Source organism: Phocoena phocoena, chromosome 1 (assembly GCF_963924675.1).
Source record: "Phocoena phocoena chromosome 1, mPhoPho1.1, whole genome shotgun sequence".
Classification (NCBI taxonomy): Eukaryota; Metazoa; Chordata; class Mammalia; order Artiodactyla; family Phocoenidae; genus Phocoena; species Phocoena phocoena.
This window is the reverse complement of record NC_089219.1, coordinates 76713730-76738809: the sequence shown is the minus strand read 5'-3', so window position 1 is coordinate 76738809 and position 25080 is coordinate 76713730. Positions and strand designations below refer to the sequence as shown.

At 34.5% G+C, this 25080-nt stretch overlaps 1 protein-coding gene across 2 annotated transcripts in view; it reads left to right on the top strand.

Moving 5' to 3' along the window:
- SELENOF (selenoprotein F) overlaps positions 1-22284 on the top strand; it is a 37542-nt gene extending 15258 nt beyond the window's left edge. Inside the window, exons 3-5 of one of the 2 annotated variants that reach the window (XM_065890525.1) lie at positions 10903-10966; positions 19649-19698; positions 22153-22284. In XM_065890525.1, the coding sequence (XP_065746597.1) occupies positions 10903-10966; positions 19649-19698; positions 22153-22284 (246 nt within the window). The remainder of the gene's footprint in view (positions 1-10902; positions 10967-19648; positions 19699-22152) is intronic. The other variant, XM_065890533.1, reaches the window with a different exon arrangement.
- The last annotated feature ends 2796 nt before the right edge of the window (positions 22285-25080 follow it).

Here is a 25080-nt window from a genome sequence, read left to right as displayed (position 1 = left end):
CTGTTACCCCTATTTAACAGAAGAGGAAACTAGGGTGTAGTATGCCCGACGTTACCCAGCAAACTGGTGCCAGAACCTGGCTCATCTCAAGTCTCTCTTGACTCCAGAGCCCCAAGTTTTTAAACATCAATACTGTTTTGCCTCTCATCTTGAAAATCTTAACAGTAATACCTACTTCACAGAGTTACTGTAGAAAAATGAATGAGTTAAATGTAAAACACCAGACAGGCTTTCTGAAGGTCTGCCCCTTTTGCATTTATATTTAACAAATTTAATAACACAGTCCCATTACTAGTTTCTGTTTAAAATTACCAAATCTTTACTCCTCAGTTTACCACAGACTTTAATGGCTTCCACTACTTGGTGTTTTTGAAGAATATGTTAATGAGTTTGGCTTTATTGAAGGCCCAACCAAACATTTTAAGTAAGTCACATAATTTTTCTTATTTCTGATAAAAGAGCATTGAAACATTTTGTTATTTTCAATTTACATGGAAATTCTGTAGCCAGCTTTAGAGTAATTTAAGTCAGCTTAAACAGCATTATGCAAAACAGTGGCAAATTTTAAGCTTTAGCCTATCAAAAGCAGAATGCTACTGTGTCTAAAACATAGAAGGATGAAATGGAGGTTAAGCTACTGCGTGAAATTGTAGTTGCTAAAGAAATTTCACAGTTGCTTAAAATAGCTTCAGTTTTGTAGTGTCGGTAGCATCAAATACATGAATTGATTTCTTCAAAGGAAACAAATATAATTCAACAGATTATTCTAATTATAATATAAAAACATTGTCCAGAAATAAGCTTTAAAAAAAAACAAATCTGAGTAATGTTTGGCAACAGTTCAAATTCAGTGTGAGAATCACTAAGTAAGACTCCTGAGTAGCAACAGTAGTAAATAATGACACAAATATTTACTTAATAGCTACTAACATTCATTAAGTTCTTATAATATGAAGGTGCTGTTCCAAGACTTCACATGAATTAACTTGTATAATCCTCACAACAGCTCTATGAGGTAACTACCATTATCATCTCCATTTCATAGCTGAGTCTGGGGCACGGAGATCTTGCCTAAAGTCATACAGCTAACAAGTAGCAATAAACATATGTGTCATATATTTGTGTAACAAAAGTTTTAAAGTTTCTTTTGTGCAGTTATTCAGTGGACTGAAAATATTATTTAAATTTATTTTTTATATTTTCTAGATGTGGCATTTCTCTGCCTTTAATATGAAAACTAAATGTAGTCAATTTTTTTAGGTATTTACAAATCAGGATCAGCTTCTATGTAAGCATGTTAAAACATTCTGTCACCTTTGCAGATTGTAATATTTAAAAGGGAAATAAATCCTTAAAGTAATTCATAATCTATCTCCAGGCTGTCTTACAACTGCATTTCCTAGACATACCTACCTCAGAGTCAAAATAAACTTTCTGTTTATATATTGAATATTACTTCTTACTATAGGTTCTGAGAATGCCAAAATAAGACAATAGTCACTGTCCTGGAGGACATGAAGAAATAGACATGGAAATTGGACTACTAGAATGCAGTTGGCAGGATATTCTGTTGGGCTAAAGCATAATATCCAATGTTATAGCTGCTTAAAAAAATTAGAAATAAAAAATAAATAAAAGTTGGAAGGAGGAAGGAATCAGTAAATCTCTTAAAGTTGGCATAATCAAGGACTATAGATAGAACCATATTAATCACTGTGGAAGTGACCAGTAGAAGAACTAAAAACAGTTTAAAAGTTATTGAATGAGATGGGAGGCAAAGGAAAATTTTTACTTCTTCTTTTATACCCTTCTGTACTGTTTCCTTTTATTATTTTTCCAGATGCATTGATTCTTTCAAAGATTCAGTGAGATGTGTGCTGTAAACAAAATATGTGGTATGAAAGCACGTAAAAGGAAGGGTATAACCATTTGACAGGCCAGGTAAATATTACCACTTGCTTATGTAGAAGTTGATGCTTATAATAAGTTGGAAAATAATGAGGAGAAGGTCGTCTCTGGCAGAAGGAAAAGTAAATGCAAAGATACAGGGTCATCATGAGAGAGATGGGAGTCTAAAATAAATCAGATAGCTTATTATGAGGAGAGATAACGATAGGTAATTAAGTAGGTCCAGAGTGCCTTGATAAGAAGTTTGGACCCTATCCTGTAGTCAGGGGACAAAATATAAGGATTATAAACGGTGAATTGACATCAGATTTGTATTTTAATAACTTTTGTTGGTGTTGTGAATGATAGTTGACAGGGCAGAGGGGAATACTGTTGCCAGAAAAAACTTCGATTGCCAGTTTCCAGAGGCAAGATACAGGGGCTTAAGCTAACACACTGGTAGTAAAAATGGAGAAGGGACAGATCTGAAATAGATTTAGGCAATAAAACTTACAGGATTTATTGACTGACTGGATTGGAATGGGGAAGGGATGAGTGAGGATGCTTTCCAGTGTTCTTATTTGAGAAACTGCTAACCCCAACATAAGTCTGCAAAGAACTTCCATCTAACTACAAGGTAGCCCCTTAAGGCGATGGTGGTGGATGGGAAAAGGGACAGCAACAGAGGATAATTTTTAATATCGCATACAACCCTTAGCTCCAAACTGCCTTTTCAGTTTTCTTTTTGAAGAAATAAGTGTTAAGTTTTAATTTAGCAGGCCATGAATTGTATCTGGTACCATAGTCAATTCTAAAATAGATAGTATACTTGTCAAAGCGTGCACAAAAAATAAAAATGTGTGGAATGGCCTAGTTCTTTTGTTCTAATTTCATATTGTTGCTCTTAATTTTTGTGTACTGTTTAACTTTGGGATTATTATGGCTTTTTTTTGTATCTGTTCTTAAAGTTAAAATATATTAGGTGATTAATTTTAATAGAATAAAATCATTTGAGCCAACTCTTGTTTTTTATTTCAGATATTTGTAACCTTTCTTAAAGATAGTAATAATTGCCCCTTTTTTTATGACAAACAGTGTTCAGTATTGGAGTAGTATTGGGAACACTAACACAAAGAATTGAATTCTCTTTTGAAAAGCAGGTTTTCCTGCCGTATATGGCACTTTCATGACATTTTTTGAGGCTATTGAAACGGTTGGATATTGAACTGTATTTTAACAGGATCTCAGTTTTTCAAGTTAACAGGGACATACGTTATAATTTTCAAACATTTAGGAGCAAAAATACATTGAATTTTTTTTACCGTTTTCTTTACTTACACATGTTACCAAGGGGCTAATTGGTTTTATTTTCAAAACTGCTTACTAAGATAGTCAAGCTTAGGGTCATTTTTACCATTCTTTGGATATTTTGACCTCAGGAAATATAGTGGCATTGTGTCAAGTTATTTCTTTATATTGTGTGATATTCCCTAGGTATTAGTAGGATTGAATACATTGTTCCCAAATGATACCCTGAATTATTCATACTTGTAGCTGAAGTATGTATAGGAATGTGTGTGTGTCTGTATCTGTGGGTGTATTTGTTTCCAGGTGAAAGTCTAATAGCTACAGTCTTAACCTCTTGCTGATGAAATTCTCTTTGTTTTAGGTATATGTACAAATTCTCCTTCTTATCACAGTATTGAAAGAAGCCTCGTTCTTTTTTTCCTCAAATTTCATAGTTGAAATGGTCTAATTTAGATTGTGGTGATGTCAGAGAAACATTTTTATTTTATTTTTGTACATTTTCATTGAGCTTTTTAGTGGAACAGTAATTGTATCTTTATGGAAATATTCCCCCAGTGTACTCCTACCTTCTTTAGAGCCTAATTTAAATTAAGGTAGATATTACCTTGCTTGTTTCTAGTTTTCTCAATCTCAAGTCAGACGCGAGATTCAAAGAAGAATAGCAATTTAATAGTGTAGTAGAATAAGTTTTAAACTTAGGGATCTTCCTTAGGCACAGTTGTTTTATATTTTTTCAGAGTTTGGTAGAAAGTACCTAAAAATGAATAGTTTAATCTCAAGGGTATAATATTAGAGCATTATTTACCAGCTTGGTTTGCTAAAATTGTAAAACCCAAGTTATTTCCCTATTCCTCCATATTCATTCATCGTTCCTATGTAAGAATGCCATCAGTCAGTGTGTGTATGAAAATGTTAATAAATACACTATTTGCTTTATACACTTAAGGTGACAAACTAAAATCTTGACCAAAGCTTACTGTAAGATTGCAAACTATTTAGTACCCTGGTTATTTGTCCATGTGTAATTGTAGCTTTTTGTTTCTATCACTATAGGGCACTTTAAAAAATAAAAATCACAGGGCTTCCCTGGTGGCGCAGTGGTTGGGTGTCCACCTGCCGATGCAGGGGACACGGGTTCGTGCCCCAGTCTGGGAGGATCCCACATGCCGCGGAGCGGCTGGGCCCGTGAGCCATGGCCGCTGAGCCTGTGCGTCTAGAGCCTGTGCTCCACAACGGGAGAGGCCACAGCAGTGAGAGGCCCGTGTACTGCAGAAAATAAATAAATAAATAAATAAAAATAAAAATCACAAAATACAGGAATGACCTTGATAAATAATTAAAATTTAAAACATCAGCAGGTCACTAGACGTAGTTTTAGATGGAAACATTTTCCCTGAGAATTAACTGACTAAATTTTGCTAAAAAAAAATAGCTTCTGCGTGATGTGTTGATATTTTTCCTCTACCCAGATGTATGTGAAAGGAGTAAAGTTGACTTTAAGAAATTACACTGGATATAATTAATGTTTAAAGAGTGGTTCACATATACTTGAACATATCATAATAGGTTTTCATTTAAGATCTCTAAATAATACCTAGCTTTTATCATGTTATAGCCATACTTACTTATTTTTAAATTCCTACATTTTATTTAAGAGCAAGCCTTCAGAAGACCTATAAAATAGTTACTCCTGGGGCTTCCCTGGTGGCGCAGTGGTTGGGAGTCCGCCTGCCGATGCAGGGGACATGGGTTCGTGCCCCAGTCCGGGAGGATCCCACATGCCGCGGAGCGGCTGGGCCCGTAAGCCGTGGCCGCTGGGCCTGCGCGTCCGGAGCCTGTGTTCCGCAAGGGGAGAGGCCACGACAGTGAGAGGCCCACGTCCCGCAAAAAAAAAAAAAAAAAAAAAAAAAGTTACTCCTCAGATCTGAATTCGTTCAGCAGTCAAAATTTTTCCTTTTTTTCACCTAACATTAGATCATTTTCATCATATTGCTACTTAATATTCAAAGTTTTTTCAGTTTTTTTCTAAAGTTTTGCTTTAAATAAAAGGATTTCAAAAATAAGAATGTATGGCTGCAAGCAATACTTCACATGAGAAGAAAAAGTATTGCAGCATTTGTCTTGCTCTGGTCAGTGTTTACCTGGTTTACCTTTTAGAATTAATTGGTTAGTCTCTTGAGCAAAAACCTCTACTGTTTGATTGTTTTGTAATTTTTGCCTCATTAATAGTTGAGTATAGTCCAAGGCACCCCTGGCTGCCCTTTACAATCACTTGGGTAGCTTTAAAAGTAGTAATATTAATTAAAATACTGATGCCTAGATCTCAACCCAACTATCCTGATTTACTTGGACTGGGATGGGTTCCAGGGATCAGTAAGTTTCAAAATCTTCTCAGGTAATCCAAGTATACAATAAGGGTTGAAAACACTGCTCTAAGGTCATTTGAATTTGAAAGCTTGAGAAATTTTGAAGTGGCTATTCTAGTAACAGAGGAACAATGAATGATAGCCCTGAATAGGCTATCAGGGCTACCTAAAGCTCTATGAAAATGGGTGCACACCTTAAACATAACCAATAGTGTGAAAGAAAATATTATAATATTCACTATTCTTACTTATTGAGCATCTAAAGAATCCAGGTGTTTTGCATGTTTTTGTCTTTTTTTTTTTTTTAAACTCCATTTAGCAACTCTGGAAGGTAGGGAATATTTCTTGTTCAGAGAGTAAACTGAAGCTCAAAGAGAATGACTTGCTGCCTTTAAGTCACAGAACCAGAATTGGACCCGCATACACATTTGATTTTATAACTTAAGCTCTTTTCACTGTACCTTAAAAGATAAACTGAGGTATATGAACATTTTTAATAGTTTGAGCAAAAATCAATTCAAATTGGGTAACACCAAACTAGAAGTGGTTAGGAGCGCCCCACCAACAGGAATTAGGGACAAAACTTACGGAGAAGATGCAGAAACAAAGCAAGGAAATTTTTTGATTGGCTATAGCTTAAGTGGTTGCCTTTTTTGGGAAAGCCTAGTTGGCTGTTTGTGAGTGTTTATTTTAGTTTTTATTTCTTAACTTTGAAGCATTTATAGGCTTAGGTTTGGGTTTGGTTACATAGGCTGCTAATGCCCTAGAACCACCTCAGTGTGATGGCCTCCTTGTTTAATTTAACAATACCATGCTGTATGAAACTTTGATATTTAGTGTGACTTAGTTTAAATAATGAGCTGTTTCAAGGTTTTCTTACTGTCATGTTTCTTCAGAGCTATGGATGTCATCACCAACAGAAATATGTTAAGTGCTCAGTATTGGAAAGTAGTAGAATATTTCTGACTTGGACCAGGTTTACAGATTTGTTGTGATGGTGATGATATGGTGGTGGCAGTAAAAGTTAACAAATACAACACTTTAAAAAAATTCTTTAGAAAATTTATGTAACTCACATGTGTTGCCTTTGTTTGGTGTTATAAATTAACTTATCTAGGAATCTAGCTATATCTGGTAGAAAACAGCATAGACCAACTTTTTTGTCTTGCTGTTAATTTGATCCATTTTATAGCAACATAGTTAGACTTACAGCAAAGTTATCACCACAAAGTAAAGGTTTTGGCCTTTTTCTATATGGGAAAACGTCATTATAAGCCTTACTAAAATTTTATAACAAGAGGTTGGTCAGGTGGTAAAAAATCATTATATTCCAAAAGTAGATTATCAGGGAAGTCTTTCAACAATGAAGGGAGTACATTGTCCCAAAGTATTAGGAAAATATATGAATTGTGCAGAATTTAAAATTAAGATAGGTATAAATAATAATCTTGGTAATGCTTAAAATATATTTTTTAATTGCAAAAAAGTTAGCTAACTACAAAGATGAAATTTATTTTAAGAATAATAAATTTAAAATCACTTATTTTTAAATGAGAGGGAAATTAGCATATTCAAAAACCCTGTTACAAATAAGGTAAATTAGTTATAGAGCTGAAGTAGTTAGATATTTCTACTTCCCACCCAGAGGACACTATGAGAACATTTAGGAAAACTAGCAGTAATGAGTAATATGGAAATAGGTGTGAATTCCCTATTCACACCAAATTCAGTTTTGTGCGTCATTTGCATATTTTTCTAAAGGTATCCGTATATTTCCATTATTATGTTCCAGTACCATAAAGGTATTCCAATATTTCCAATGGAAATAATTCCATTTCCATAAATTATTTGGGCTAATATAATATGATCCTAATGGGATAGTGCCTAGAGTTAGATTGTCTATACAAATAAGGCTTCTCTAATGCATATAGAAAAGAGGCCTACCAACTTGGTATCAAAAATATAAGCTTGGGCTTCCCTGGTGGCGCAGTGGTTGAGAGTCCGCCTGCCGATGCATGGGACACGGGTTGGTGCCCCCGTCCGGGAAGATCCCATATGCCGCGGAGCGGCTGGGTCCGTGAGCCATGGCCGCTGAGCCTGCGCGTCCGGAGCCTGTGCTCCGCAACGGGAGAGGCCACAACAGTGAGAGGCCTGCGTACCGCCAAAAAAAAAAAAAAATATATATATATATATATATATATATATATATATATATATATAAGCTTGCTATATGAAAGTTATATAACTTGTTGCTTCTTTGATTTTTCTTCTATTATTTTTCCACAAATGTTTGAAGGTCAGCATTTTTGTATGATGTTACTTTAAAAAGTAAAAATGCTAAAGGTGAGATTCAAGGAAATTTCAAGTTTTAACCTTTTTTAATCCTTTCATACTTCATGCCCTTGATAAATTCTAAGTAGCATATATTTTCTTGTGTATGAATGTATGTGTTGCCAAAGATGCTTATGATTACTTTATAAGGCATTGAAAATTTACACAATTTGTAGTTAATTTACCATATTTATTCACCATGAAAAACAAATGTTTTCCTATGAACACTACAAATCATAAATAAAATGCCAAACTAGCATCACAAATTAATGCTTTTAGAATCTGATTTTAATAATGTTAGGCAGCTTTGAGTTACATTTTCTTTTTGTTTACCCTGGACTGGAATTAAGCATATTCTACAAAGTATGTGAAAGGAACTTGAAATATTTTTAAAGTTACACGATGAAAAAAGTCATTTAATTCCATTAAATGAACAGTTCTGTCCATTCAGCACACACATATTGAACAACAGCTTTGTGTCCAGGTCTGGGGGGAATTATAAGACATTTCCTGTCCACAGTCAAGTTATAGGATATTTATGGTACATTATGATAAGAGCAGAATTCTGGGGAAGTTTACTAGGAAAGTCCCTAACAGAGAGTAGGAGGTCAACAAAAATTTTCCTTGAGAAGCTCACATCTGAGCTGCCTGTTCATTAAAAGAATAGGTTTCTAATATTTTTAATAATCAGTTCGTGTTTTGTGGTGCAGAGAATGGGTTACAAGTGTGCTAGGATACTGAATCCTTCAGTCCTTGGGACAACCAAATGGAGACTGGGGTGAGCAAGGGCCCCAGGCTAGTCATCTCCAGTTATAAGCAGCCACTTCCTTTTGCCCCAGTGCTCGAATTATTACTGTTTTCAGTGTATCATGATATGAAGAATTTTGGGAAACAGTGGTGTAGAGAAATGCCATCGTACTTCCAGGTAATGGAATCTCCACTTAGAGTTTCCCAGGGATCATAAACTTGGAAATAAAAGATAAATCTAATAACCAAATTTTAATATGGCCTTATATTTTTTTAATTCTGGTAAAATATACATAAAATTAAATATTTTAACTGTTTTTGAGTGTTCAATTCAGTGACATTAAGTACATTCACATTGTTGTCCAACCTTCGTCACCATCTATCTCCAGAACTTTTTCATCTTCCCAAGCTGAAACACAGTTATTAAACAAGAACTCCCCACTCCTCGTCCCCCAGTGCCTGACAACCATCATTCTACTTTCTGTCTCTGAATTTGACTGCTCGAAGTACCTCAATAAGTGGAATCAAAAAGTATTTATCCTTTTGTGGCTGCCTTATTTCTCAGCATAATGTTTTCAAGGGTCATCCTTGTTATAGCATGTGTCATAATTTCCTTCCATTTTAAGGTTGAATAATACTATTCCATTGTATGTATATACCACATTTTGTTTAGCCATTCATCTGTCAATAGACATTTGGGTTGCTTTCACCTTTTGGCTATTGGGAATAATAATTGGTATACGAATAACTATTTCAGTCCCTGCCTTCAGTTCTTTTGGGCATATACCTAGAAGTGGAATTGCTGGATCATATAATTCTATTTTTAATTTTTTAAGGAACCACCATTCTGTTTTCCACAGCGGCTGCACCGCTTTACATTCCCAACAGCAGTGGACAAGGATTCAATTTTCTGTACATCCTCACCAACCGCTTGTTGTTTTCTATTTTTTTGATAATAGCCTCTAGTGAGTGTGAAGTAGTATGTCATTGTGGTTTTGATTTAATTTCCCTAATGATTAGAGATGTGAAACATCTTTTTATGAGCTCATTGGTAATATGGCCTTATACTTTTAAAGATTTGGCCGGGGCGGGGGGGGGGGGGGTGTCTAACCAAGATAAACCAAATCTTATTTAAAAATCTTAGACATCATCAGAGTTCTTAATCTGAAATCCATCAGTGCTTTCAGAGTCCATGAGTAGCCTGAATTAAAGCAAATTCCATCAGACTCTCAGTATCTGTGCCCCTCAAAAACTTAAGAAATGTATTGACCTACCCACAATCACCAAAATGTTTTTTAAAAGTCATTATTTGGAGAGGAGTTAGAATTAAGTGATTTTTAAATTTCTATTTTGTGCTTTTCTGTGTTTTCCAAAGTATCTAAAATAAACATGCATAGTGCATGTGATTTTTTGTGTTATTTTAGAACTTGAAAAGTAAAATCCATCTTTAGCTCTTGGACCTACAAGTTAAAAAAAGTCTAAAAGCTAGGAAGAAATAAAATGGTTATAGTATGTTCTTATGATTGCCTGCCTTCTCGGAGTCACAGCATTCCCAAGTCACTACCAGAAGAATGAGCAAGGCTCTACCTCCACCAAAAAAGTGATATTTACTACTGAATCTGTTTCAGCTAAATTCATTGCAATAAAATAATTGCGTTTGAGTTTTTTATAATGAGCTTTTACTATAAAGAGAACATGCAGGTTCTGTAGCTAGAGAAGCAGTGTTTACCATTTCAGCTGAATTTCACTAAGGGAAATATTTGCATTTATGTTCTTTATAATGAGATTTTACTGGCTTTTCTGTAATATCTTTACATAGTACTCTAATTACTTTTTAAAGGTATTGGGTTTTTGTATTGTTTAATTTTAAAACATTGATCACTTAATCTTAAAAGCAACCAAAAAGAATTCTCATTATTTATGTTGAATAGATGGATACATACCTGGGTTCAGCTTAGCATCCTAAAAAAACTGTGGGAAGTCTTTAAAATTTTGTGAAGAACTTCCTAGGACAGCTTACCTATTCAAGTTCATCATCAAGTCCCCATATCTTCTTCAATCTTTTTGGCTAAGTTTGAGAATATTCCATGTAGGGCTTGAACTCCTCAACTATTTAATACCCTTAGGCCTCCATTTTCTCTTCTGACATTTGTTTGATCTATATATCTGCTTAACTGTAATGTTTGTGCTATGAAATTTTATTTTATTACTACATTTTTAAAATTTTAACCAGTTTTTTAAACTCCTGTTTTTCCTTTTGCAGCTGTATGCAGGAGCTATTCTTGAAGTCTGTGGATGAAAATTGGGGAGGTTCCCTCAAGTCCAAGGTATATAAAATCAACTCTAGTAAAATTTCAGTTAATAATTTAAAATCAACATTTCACAAAAATAATTTCATTAAATACTCCCAAGAATAAGAATATTTAAGGTTATACTTTCTCAACAGTATATGAATTTTCTCTACATTTGTCTTCATGGGAGTGGAGTTTTATAATAATTGTTGAATACTAAGTTACTTGACTCTAAGCAAGCATAAAATACGAAATTTAGATTTAAATATAGCACATGATGAGGTGATTATTTTCTTAAAAGAAGAGACTTTCCTAAGTACAAATTTTATGAGAGCCTTTCTTTTACCAGGTAGAAGTGTAATCCTTCTAAATAATATTTTTAATGTAAACTGATTTATATAAAACTCCTAAGGAACAATTGCATTAAGTGAGAGTAGACATGTACAAAATAACAAACCATCAAGAAGAAAATTAATTACCATAGAACTTGAGGTGTAGAAGAGAGGAGGTCATACAGGTGTATCTTCACAGGAATTAAAGATAAATATGTGAAGGATAATTGTGAAAGTGTATTCTTTTGGTTGACAACAAACAGTAATGGAGCTCTGTTATCTCCAAAAAGACTTGGACTAAAGCTTTTCTATTCCATCCTTGCATGTCAGCTGAAAATCAGTTTTATGAAGGTAATGAACTTGTTTTTTTGTTTTTTGGGGTTTGTTTGTTTTTTTAACTAAAATACATAAGTGCTCTATTTATATACCTTATTTTGTTTTTGTTTCTGCTGCTTTTCCATGATTTCTTGCCTTGTTTACTTAATGGCAAGAGAATTTTTTGGATTTAGTATTTTATAAAATTGCCTGTATTAGCACATTCCTTTTATTGCTGACCTAGAATTGTTTATAATAAAATATTGCTCACCTAGAATTGTTTATAATAAAATATTGCTCATTTGGCATGGAAATTAATCCTTGGATTGCAACTTGGGGACTTGGGGACATTTTATATGAGACCCAGAGCAGATGCACATCTAATTAAATACATTCTTTGTCAGAATAAGCGCATATTCTGATGTAGCACAGAATATAACATCCACTTCTGCTTAGGGAGAAAATTCTTTACTCTGTATGATTTATTTTGCCTCAAACACTTAAACTCAGTATTGTACCAGAGTTGTTTTGGCTTTTTTTTATATCAATTCTCTGAATGATAATGTGATCATTCTTATTCCTAAAAAGTCTTGGCATTTGCTTTTTAATTATATTCATTATTCATATTTACTGACTTGTCTTATTAATAATCTTTTGTGACTCAGATTTTCACGAGGTCAAGAATAGCTTGCAATTAGCCCTCCTGTTTGTGATATCAGGTTTTCTTACGTCCATGGTAATAATTTCTGCAGTTACTAGTTCAGTCTTTAAAAGATTGAGTGTAGTTTATTAATCCTTAGATTGCAACTTAACTATATATATATTTCTTATGTATAGTTAAATTATCAAACTGGTGGGTATTTGTAGTCATACTGTCTTTTCCTTTTGAAACATTGGATTTTAATTCTGTGTATAAATATTTAATTAGTACAAGCTTATTTAAATTAAAAAGATTGTTTAATTCCACAGTCCATAACCATATTTAATATAATTATGTATAATACCAGTATTTTCGAAGCCCATGAGAAAGTAATACATTTTTTTAAGTTTACTTAATTTAAATTAGACACGTCATAAAACAGAAGAAAAAATTAATGTTAAATTATTCCAGAAGAGAGGAGGATTTAAAATTTGAAATGTCTTATCCACATTAAATAACTCAGGGTTTATGAAAAAAAAAAGTCCCAGATCATATACCTTAGCTAATTCCAGGTATACCTCCTAAAATACTTTCATTTTCCATGTTATGGTTAAGTAGGAAAGTCAGTATGTATAAAAACATCTCATTGTATATTGGACCTAGTGTTTTATCACGTGTGGTGACATCAAAAGTAATGATGTTAAGTAAGTATGTTTTCCTTCTCAAGCATGAGTCTTACCATGATAAGGATATGTCTGTAGTCTGTCTGTATCAAAAAATGTAAATTTTCCCTAATTTTGTAGGTCTTAGCAAACTTTTTCTGTAAAAGTCCAAATAGTAAAGATTTTCAGCTTTATAGGCAACAAGGTCTCCATTGCAGTGATTGATCTTTGTTTTTGTAGTATGGAAGCAGCCATAGAAAATATTTAAATGAATACATGTGTCTGTGTTCCAATAAACTTTATTTATAAAATCAGGGAGGCCCAATATGGCCTATGGACCATAGTTTGCCAACCTCTGTATTAGAATCATAAACCTTCAGACACAGAAAGGAGTTTTAAAATAATGTAGAACTTGAGAACAAATAGCGTTTTGCCTCTCGTACCCACTTTGGTTGACTGGTAGTGGTGCCTAGGATTATGATGCTACCTTGGAGTTTTGCTGGAAGGAATACTGATTCGTTAGCACTATCTTCATCAATTTTCTCATTTATAAAATGGATTAATAGGTGGTGTAAAATCGGTTAATATCTACCCTATAGGACTGTTTTGAGGATTAAATGAGATAACATGACTCTCTAGCATTTGAAACTCTTCCCTTCACTTGTGTGAACAGGTCATTTTATTCTCCTTTCCTGGCATCTCATCTACCACCCACACTTCAAATATTGGTGTTAGTCGGGGTCTGTGTTATTTTCTTACTCTCTTGAATGATGTCCCGCTCCCTCAGTTTCAACTGCAGTGTTCACCTGATGACTCCCAATCTGTATCTTTAAATTAAATCTTTCTTTTTTTAGATACCATATTTCTGACTGCAAATTGATGTTTCCACTTGCATGGTCTCATAGTATCTTAAACCAATGTACATAAGTCACCTGGGGATCTTGTTAAAATGCAGAGTGTAATTCTGTAAATTTGGTTTGCATCCTGAGATTCTATATTTCTAACAGTCCTGTAGATTGTGGCCTACATTTTTAGTAGAGAGGTGTTAAACCCAGCATGTTCAAAAACTAAATTAATCCTCTTCTCTGATAAAAGTATACCATCTTCTTCCCTGTTTCCACAAATGGCAGTATCATCAAGCAAAGTATAAGCATGAAACCCGAGAGTCATGATCAATATTTCTTTCACACTTTATGTCCAGTTAGTCACCAAGTTGTGTCTCTTCCCCCTCCTTAATAAACCTTCATATCTTTGGCCTTCTCTATGATTTTAATCAGCCCCTTAGCATCTTTATCTGGAAGAATTAATTACTTATTATCTGGCCTGCCTGTCTCTTTTCCCTTTTCTTCTATTCTCTCCTACACAACTACCAAAAAAAAACCTTTTCCATAAGACAGATTTGATTATGTGACCCTCTTATTTAAAATTACCTGTAGTTCCCCATCACATATAAATGTCAGATTCAGCATCATATACAAGACCTGTCATGACCTAGATTCTCTTTTCTAGGTTCACATATCTAGTTTATGTGCAGAACTATTTGCAGTTCTCTGAACTCTGACCTCTAAGTCTTTGCACACACTGCATGTTCTTCCTGACTTATGCCTTTACCCATTTTTGTGACGAACCCCTATTCATTCCAAATTTAGTTCAAGCATTATTTTGGGATTGCTTTTGGACAGAATTTTACACCCTCCCCTTTGTGTTCCATAGCAGTTCCCACATAATATTGTAATGTATTTATTTAATTTACTGGTCTTCTGCCTCTGCCAAACTAGGAACTCCATAAAGCCCAGACTTTTTAAAATTTTTTTATCACTAATGTATCCCAAATCTTTCTAACACTGCATCTCACATTAAGAGGAATTCAAATATTTATTGAATGAATGAATGGATTTGCTAAATTTATCTAATTCAAAGGTGGCTCTCCACTTTTGACAAATGGGAAACTGGTGAAAAGCCTGTGTTTATTGGTTATATAGCCTTTATGGATTTATAGTCTTCAAATAGTCCTTTTCTGACTTTATTATTCTGATCTGAAAAGTCATAATCTTTTTAGTTTGTCTTGTCTTCATTATTGTACCTCCAGTCTCCCCAAATTCTCTTATTTAAATTGCTATTCTCTGAACGTTTTTAAGTGCTTTTAAATTGTCTTGTTGGGAGGACCCAAATGACTCATGATTTTGCACTCCAGATAGATTGTAAGTAAATATTGTTTTAGAAATACTCTTCGATACCCAGTAGTTTTCACTGAGCACAATTGAGAATTCAGTTCTGTTGTTTGTTGTTGCTGCTGCTCTTCTCTTTGTATTGTTGTTTCTGGGTATGATATGACATTTTTGTTTATATTCTGATACAAATATACTTATTTCTACTCAAGGGGAAAACGTCTAATTATCATTCCATGTAATTTTATATGGCAATTCACAAATCTTAATTGTACCTGCCATAAGCCCTTATTTATTAAATCTTAAAACCAATAGAGTACATTGTATGACTACTTGTAATGTGACCAAAGGTACATTGTTAGATCTAGCCAAGTGTATTTTGCCTCTATATTTTCACTTGTTTATGATTTTGAAAATAACATAGTTCAAACATTTTTCTTTGACCTCAAGACATATCCTTCCTGTTATCCCTCATCCCCACTTATCCTCTTTTTGGAATGAGGAAGAAGATAGATTTTTATTTTTTAATACTCTTCATAGTTAACTTTGAAGAGCCTCTGATTTATAAGAAGAGTACCATGACTTTCTAAGCAGTGTATATAACAAAACTTGGCTCTAAGGTCTCCTAGGCAGCTACACAAATGACATGCTGATAAGATTCTTGAGGACAAAACTGAAACATTCACCGTTACCACTTAATGTTTTCTAATCATTTCTGCATATTTGATCGTTTTGAAGTGTTATTTACAAATCTGCCTTAGTAATTGACAAATAATTAAATTAGCATAGGAACATTTTCTTGAAATAGAGTGACTGAATTAAGCTCTTTAGGAATTTCCAAACTGATATCACTTATTTTTAAAACAGCAGAAAGAAAACTAGTAAAATAAGTTACTCTGAGGTCTTTTTTGCAAGTCTCTTATGTGCTCTTACAGCCTCTCCTAGTGCCATGTGTATATAGTAAGTATTCAAATATATTTTAAAAGATTAATTTACTGCCTGTAAAATGTGATTTGCTACCGCAGGGTATTTAATAGATACTGCCCTCAGTCAAAATTAGAAGCTTGTGGATTTATACATAGCAGAGAGAAGAGAAAAGAACTGATGAAAATAGTCATTAGTGACTCATCTTAATATTTCTTTTCAATTTATTCCCTCATTCCGGCCTGTTAAAAAAATCTTCTGGGGCTTCCCTGGTGGCGCAGTGGTTGAGAATCTGCCTACCAATGCAGGGGACACGGGTTCGAGCCCTGGTCTGGGAAGATCCCACATGCTGCGGAGCAACTAGGCCCGTGAGCCACAGTTACTGAGCCTGCACATCTGGAGCCTGTGCTCCGCAACAAGAGAGGCCGCAACAGTGAGAGGCCCACGCACTGCAATGAAGAGTGGCCCCCACTTGCCGCAACTAGAGAAAGCCCTCGCACAGATACGAAGACCCAACACAGCCATAAATAAATAAATAAACAAACAAACAAACTTCTGAATGACAGAAAGTTATAGGTTCTGTTATAGATACAAAAACAATACTTAAGAATAGTTCTTTTCTCCAGAGAAGTTTCTTATGTAGTAGTGACCACACTGTGTATTAAATTATGCTTTGCACAGATGTGCATATAACATTTGCCAAAGGAATGGTTATAAAATGCAACAGCATATCATAAGCTCATTTTTGTTTGGGGATTCAGGAGTATTGGACAACTCTTAAAGGATGAAGTTAATAGAGAAGATATTCTAATAAGCCAGAATAATATAATCAGTTTTATTTTGAAATAAATTTAGTAGGGGAAGTTTAGATGGGATATCTGAGTGTCTTCCCAAAAGCCTGCAAAACCTTAAAAAGAAAAAGCATTTACTAGTCTTTGTTTAGTTGTCCTAGATGCACATATATAAAGATCTTCATGGTGAAACATGTCTGTAGTGCTATTGCTAGTTAATTCTAAGTTTAAAAAATAAGTTCTCAAAAGCATGTGTGTCACTATAAAATCTAATCAGAGGCTGTTGCAAATGATAACAGAACTGGAATTAAGAACTGTCCTCATTTAGGTATCCAAATGAAACATCCCACTTGTATTTATCTTTTTTAATGTATTCTAAAATATTTTAATTTGGACAGTTAGACGTGATCATTACTAAAAACTTGGTCGAGAGTCCGCCTGCCGATGCAGGGGACACGGGTTCGTGCCCGGTCCAGGAAGATCCCACATGCCGCGGAGCGGCTGCACCCGTGAGCCATGGCCGCTGAGCCTACGCGTCCGGAGTCTGTGCTCCACAACGGGAGAGGCCACAACAGTGAGAGGCCTGCGTACCGCAAAAAAAAAAAAAAACTTGGTAAAATGTAGATCAACAACAACCTAAAAAGGAAAACATTCATTTAAAACTTCCCCAAACCCTATGCTCCAGATGTAACCCCTATTAAAATAATAGTTATTGTTTTGAACTGTTAGGTATATTGTGCTAAGTATTTTATATTTTCTCACTTAATTTTTTTTAAAGATTTCGTTCAATGCTTCTAAGCTTTTTCCTTTGCAAATACATATTTATGAATAAATATATAAAAACATTAGTGTAGGGCTTCCCTGGTGGCGCAGTGGTTGAGAGTCCGCCTGCCGATGCAGGGGACACAGGTTCGTGCCCCGGTCCGGGAAGATCCCACATGCCGCGGAGCGGCTGGCCCCGTGAGCCATGGCCGCTGAGCCTGCGCGTCCGGAGCCTGTGCTCCGCAACGGGAGAGGCCACAACAGTGAGAGGCCTGCGTACCGCAAAAACAAAAACATTAGTGTAAATATATAAAAACAATATATCCATCTTTTTATAACAACCATGGGGAACAAACTGATCTATAAACCTTTATATATGAGTTTGCATCTATATCACTAAATACAGATTAATATAATTTTTAAATTATTGGATGCACTTCATAGTGGTCCATGTTAATTTATTTAACCAATAGCCTTTTACACACTTAGATTATTTTCAAATCTCCAGACTTGGTTAGCAGGATCTTATATATCTTTGCATTATAGTGTAATTATTTCCTCAGAATAAAGAAGTTCCTAGAAAGAGACTTGCAGATCTAAAGAGTATGCACGTTTTAAGACTTTTGGTTCATTTTGCTAAATGCCTTTCAGGAAGGATGTGTCCATTTATTATTTCTCCCACAAGTAAGCACCGGCAAAATCTTCTCTAACCTTAAATATTCTTTTTAATTTTTGCCACTCCAAATGAGGTTACCTCATTGTTTTGACAGTTCTTTGATTATTTGTGAGGTTGAACATTTATTTCAAACGTTTAGTGACCATTTGTTTATTTGTATATTACATGTTCTTGTCCTTAGTTCATTTCTCTATACCTAGTATTTATTTTTTTCTTATTAGTAGAAGCTCTCTTGCATACTGTGTAAGAGATAATTTTCCCCAGTATGTCATTTTTACTTTTAACTTTGTTTATAGTAGTGTTTTGCTATACTGAGTGTCCATTTTTATATAGGCACATCTATAAAGCATTTTCTTTAGGATCATGCATAAGAGAAGAATTTTATATTCCATATTCCAAGTTGTCTGTGTTAAATGCTGTGGTAGTATTCTGAATCTTTTTTTTTAAACACTTATCACAGCTGAATTTATCAGTGATGTGATTGCTTGTTTAGCATCTTTCTTCCTCATCAGACTATAAACTACATAAGAGCAGGAATTCTGTTTTATATAGCTTTATATCTGCTATCTGGTATACAATAGATATTCAAAAGTATTTATTGAATAACACACACACACACACACACACACCCAGATGCACGCATACATAATCTCTCTCTCTCTCTCTTTCTTTGGTTTGCTAGCTTTACCATATTGAAAAATCCAGGTATTTTTCTCTCTAGATTTCCTAATCGGTTTCTTTGTTTTATCATTCTGGTATAAGTATCACATAGTATATTATTAAACAATTGAACAAATTCTCCCATATTTTACTTTTTCTAAACTGTCCTGTTCTCCAACATTTACTCTTTTATTATTATTTTTTAATTTATTTATTATTGTCTGCATTGGGTCTTCGTTGCTGCGCGCGGGCTTTCTTAGTTGCGGTGAAAGGGGGCTACGCTTTGTTGTGGGGCATGGGCTTCTCACTGCGGTGGCTTCTCTTGTTGCAGAGCACAGGCTTCAGTAGTTGTGGCTCGCGGGCTCTAGAACGCAGGCTCAGTAGTTGTGGCGCATGGGCTTAGTTGCTCTGCGGCATGTGGGATCTTCCCAGACCAGGGCTCAAACTGCCGTCCCCTGCATTGGCAGGCAGATTCTTAACCACTGTACCATCACGGAAGCCCTCAAACATTTACTTGTATAGCTGAGTTTTACTGTCATTTTGTCAAGCCCTCAAAATCCCATGGTAATTTGGGATTTTTATTAATTTGAAAAAATTAACATCTTAAAATATTTAGTCTTCCCATTGAAGAATATGGGATATCTTTCCATTTTATATGTGTTTTAGTTTCCTTGATTTTTCCATATAGGATCTAATTTTTTTATTGAGTTTATTTCTACTTTTTATGTTGATCTTTGTAGCTAGCTTGGATTTGGAAGTAAACAATTTGAATATTTTTTTCTTTTAAGCTTTCGTCAGGAGTGATAAACCCAGACTATTCAGAGGACTACAAATCAAGGTAATGCAATTTTAATGTGATCCTTTTTTCCAGCATTTTCTTTTTTTAATTAAAAATTATTCAGATATTTTAATTGACTTTATTTTTTAGTGCAGTTTTAGGTTTACAGAAAAATTGATTCGAGAGTTCCCATGTACTCCCACCCCCACCTTCCAGTTCCCTTATTAACATCTTGCATTGATGTACATTTGTTACAATTGATGAACCAATATTGATACATTATTAACTAAATTTCATAGTTTACATTAGAGCTTATACTTTGTACAGTTCTAGGAGTTTTACCAAATGTCATGTATCCACCATTACAGTATCATACAGAAGTTTCACTGCCCCCAAAATTCCCTGTGCTCCACACCCCACCAAACTCCTGGGAAACACTGATCTTATTACTGTCTCTATAGTTTTGCCTCTTCCAGATTGTCATATAGTTGGAATCATACAGTACATAGCCTTTTCAGATTTCAGATTTTTAACTTAATATGCGTTTACAGTTCCTTTGTGTCTTTTCTGTAGCTGAATAGCTCATTTCTTTCTAATGCTGAATAATATGAATAGTATTCTGTTATACCATGGTTTGCTTTTCTCTTCATCTGTAGAAGGACATGTTGGTCGCTTCCAGTTTTTAGCAATTATGAGCAACAGTGCTGTATACATTTTTGTGTAGACAAACGTTTAACTTATTTGGGTAATTACCTAGGAGCACGATTACTGAATCATATAGTAAGAGTGTTGGGCAGTTTCTTACAAAGCTAACCTATTTTCCAAAGTGCTTATATCATGTTGCATTCCCACTAATAATGAATGAGAGTTATTGCTCCACATTCATCAGCATTCATTATTGTCAGTGTTTTGGATTTTAGCCATTCTAATAAGTGTGTGATGTTATCTCATTGTTGTTTTCATTTGCAGTTCCCTAATTGAGAATCTTTCCACATGCTTATTTGCCATCTGTATATCTTCTTTGGTGTATCTGAGATCTTTTGCTCACTTTTAAAAATTTTAATTATGGTAAAAAAAAAACTTAAAAATAGTTAATATGGTAAGTTAAATGTTAAGGGTGAAGTTCAGTAGTGTTAAGTATATTCACACTGTTGTGCAACAGTAGATGTAGAATTTGTCTCGCAAAACTGGAACTCTACACCCATTAAACAGTAATTCCCCCTCCCTCCTGCCTCCAGCCCGTGGCAGCCACCCATCTACTTTATTTCTATGATTTTGACTACTTTAGATACTTCATATGAGCAGAATCGTACAGTATCTGTCCTTTCATGACTGGCTTATTTCACTTTAGCATGATGTCCTCAAGGTTCATCCATGTTGTAGCATGTGACAGGATGCTTCTTCTGCATCTACTGGTATAAGATTTCTTGTTTAGCCTGTTGGTAGTAATAGATTACATTAATTCATTTTCAAATTTTGCACCAGCTTTGCATACTTGGAGTAAATCCAAATGGGCCATGGTATATAATTCTTTATACACTGTTGGATTTAATATTTTGAACATTTTTGCAACTATGGGCTATGTAGTTTCTAATTTTTGGACTAAAATGAGTTTTTGAATAAAAAATTGAATTTTAAGAATAATTTATGTAGATAACGTGACCCAAAAGATTTTAGTAGTAATGTTATTGGTTTATTAGCTTAGGGGGCCAATTTCTAAATTCCAGAAATGGGTTGAGAATATACCAAATGCAAATAATCACATCAGAGCTTGTCTCCATCTCTGAAGTTCACAACTCTAGAAGACCTAGTAAAACTGAAGCATAATTGCTGAGTTTCTCAGCTCCCTTCATCATCACTGCTGCATTTTTAGTTACATGGTCCTTAATTTAGCATTGAAGACTGATCACTTAATGAATGGGATCAGGTTTGTTATCACATTTACCCAGAGTCAGAATTCCTCAGAGCTCTCTGGTGAAATACTGGAACCCACTAGTAGGTCTGAAGTTTCAGGAATCCAGCCGAATTATAAACTAATTACAACAGAATAAATTTTCTTTGGTTTAAGAAATCAAATGAAAGTCCAATACAGGATTGTCTGATAGTTTGTATGCACAGCCTATTTCAACATGGCTCTTAAGAGTCATTCTCATTCAATATTTTGAACTTGTCTGCCTCCTTCATTAGATTTTCAACTCATTTGAGAGTTGGAGTGTGTCATGTATGCAGTAAATACTTGTTACATTCAAGAATAGGCTTAAATCCCAAGTAAACTGCTTGATACCAACAGGTGTTTCTCTTCAGAAGTAAAATGTGATATTTGTTTTAATTGTCATTTTTGATGAAATCCCATTACACTCTTTTCTAAAAGACTTCCTTTAAGAGCTGTTGTGATGTTATGTCTAAAAGCTTATTACTATTAAATTTAATTAAGCTGGATTGAATTGATTTGGACTTTGGTTGAAACTGAAAAGGCTCTTTCTAAGCAGAAAATGATATTCCTCTTTGTTGTAGTATGTTCGCGGTTCAGACCCTGTGCTAAAGCTTTTGGACGACAATGGGAACATTGCTGAAGAACTAAGCATCCTCAAATGGAACACAGACAGTGTAGAAGAATTCCTGAGTGAAAAGTTGGAACGCATATAAATCTTGCTTAAATTTTGTCCTATCCTTTTGTTACCTTGTCAAATGAAATGTCACAGCACCTAGAAAATAGTTTAGTTTTGCTTTCTTCCATTGATCAGTCTTTTACTGTGAGGCATTAAACATCTAATTAAAAGTTGAAGTGGCAGCACAACCCATGTTATGTAAGGAGTTGGCAAGCTTAACAAAACTCATTTTTTATAAGTTTTGTTAGTTGATACCACTAACAAAATGCTTTGTAATAGTCTTGTGGTTAATTATGCAAATGATAATTTGTGATAATTGGTCCAGTTTTACGAACAACAGATTTTTTAATTAGGGAGGTTAATAAGGGAGATGATTACGGTGCCTCATGTGCTGTGTGCTTTTTGAAAGGGAAGACAGAAAACTACAAAGCAAATAAGATACACCGAGCCTCAACAGATTGCCTGCTTCTCAGATCCTCTCATATTTTTGTATTACCCAGCTTTCCTTTTAATAGAAACGTTATAGCTTATAATGAATGCACTGCATAAAAACTGTATGGCTTCATTCTTGTAAAACAGATTCAAGATCTACGGTAAGAGTGAAACATTCACACAAAGATTCGCATTAATGAAGACTACACAGAAAACCTTTTTGTGGATTTGTGTGGATCTGATATTTAGCAAATTTTTGTGCTTTACATTCTTACAGAAGAGTAAAGTTAAAAATTATCATTTGTAAGACCAGAATATAAATAAAACGTTTCAAAAATCTATCTGAATTTGAAATCTATTTGTTCTTTCATGTTTAAAAATGACATATTTCTCAGTGCATTTTCTTTTCATATAAGCCTTTTTTTAAGCTAAAAACACTAAAATATCTACATTGTTTAAAACTTCTAACTTACTGTGGGTAATAGTATTTTGTCTATGATTTTTTTATTTGTCAAAGTGCTTTCATTTGTGAACATATTTTCATTTGTATCATGTAAGGAATTTCTCTTAAAATATAGTTTTTTAGGAGCTATTAAAAATGATTTTTCCACTTCCCTGATGGCGCAGTGGTTGTGAATCTGCCTGCCAATGCAGGGGACACAGGTTCGATCCCTGGTCCGGGAGGATCCCACATGCCGCAGAGCAACTAAGTCCATTCGCCACAACTACTGAGCCTGCGCTCTAGAGCCCACGAGCCACAACTACTGAGCCCATGTGCCACAACTACGGAAGCCTGTGCGCCTAGAGCCTGTGCTCTGCAACAGGAGTAGCCACCACAATGAGAAGTCCACGTACCGCACCACAATGAAGAGTAGCCCCTGCTCGCCACAACTAGAGAAAGCCTGCACACAGCAATGAAGACCCATCACAGCCAAAGATAAATAAATAAATAAAAATAAATTTTAAAAAATTATTTTTCTTTGCTTAACTTTCTATGTGATGAAAGTGACTTTTTAAAGGGTGGTTCACTAAGAGCAGCATTCATCCAAATGACTTTAGGTCATTTAAACCTTACTAACTTAACAAATTGGTCTAATATCCTATTATGTCAGCTCATTCTTAGGATAAATTCTTATAATCTGGAAACTTTTATTTTGAATTAAACTATCTTAATGAAGGATATTTGAAAGCCTTAAAGACAACTCTACCAGAAAATGTTTGTAGAATATTTAACAAAAGTCCGTTATTAATCTTTACTGGCATTTTATGTCATGTCATTTTAAATTTTAAGACATTTTTTAAGCCAGCTTGAGAATGAAAAAATACTATGAGAAGTCCTGGCAAACAAACTGTGGTCTATTTTTGGTCATCCATAGTAATGGAGAGGGCCATCACTTTGATAGTACAAGGCCCTGGATAATGTACTAATCCCTAATGGTGGTTATTACTTCAGAGCAAAAGGGAGGTGAAGCCAATCATGAACAGTGGGGGGAAAACGGCACGAGAGGAGTTGCTGCCACATACAGAAAAATAGTTGGATAGAAGGCATGAAACTTCAGAACTTCTGGGATTGGCATAGAAAACTAATTGGACTATTCTCTGAGCAGGAAGAGCCAATCAAATGAGTATCTGGCACTGGGATTTAAAGTGAGAAGCCTGAAAAGTCTATTATATTCAAGTTATTATTAGAGATCAAAAGAGGCTGAAGAACCTTAAACTTTGAAGAACTTGAAGCTTTAAGTTCTTGAGTTGATGAATAAATGTGTTATCTACCAAGCTCCACTATTTTAATTGGGAGGTTTGAGTTAATTAGCCAATCCAACTGTTTTTCACCAATTCCAATCAACAGCTAAAACCTTTTTAAAGAAACAAATCTTGATTACTAAGAAAGGGGTGTATAAATACTGAGGCAAAAAAGTACCATTTTATAGCCGAATTTTGACATTTGATTAAGCTTATTCAAGTTCACAAATATGGATATGTAATAGTTGATATTTATAAATTTGCTCCCCCTGCCAAAATTATGTTACTTATAACCTAAAACAGTTAACGAGTCTCTAAATTCCTGAATTTGGCAAAAGCCTCTTACAAGGAGCTATGAGCAAGAACTGACATTTCCTGTTTTAAGAGGATTTGAGACTTGAAAGCCAGTCTAAAATTAAAGTTAATAAAATGCATAAAATATTTTTGAAAGCAAAACTTTGGAAATTAAAATTGGCAGTAGCTAGCATGTGGAAGCCTGTCTACAAATATGGGAAGCAGGAGTACAGATTACAGATATGAGCACAGCTAGGTATTTCTTTTACTTGAAAATTAAAGTAGCTTTTAATTATATCCTGTGATGACAGAGAACTTTTTCTGGGAGGAGAGGGTCTGCGTTTATGATCCACAATTCAAATTA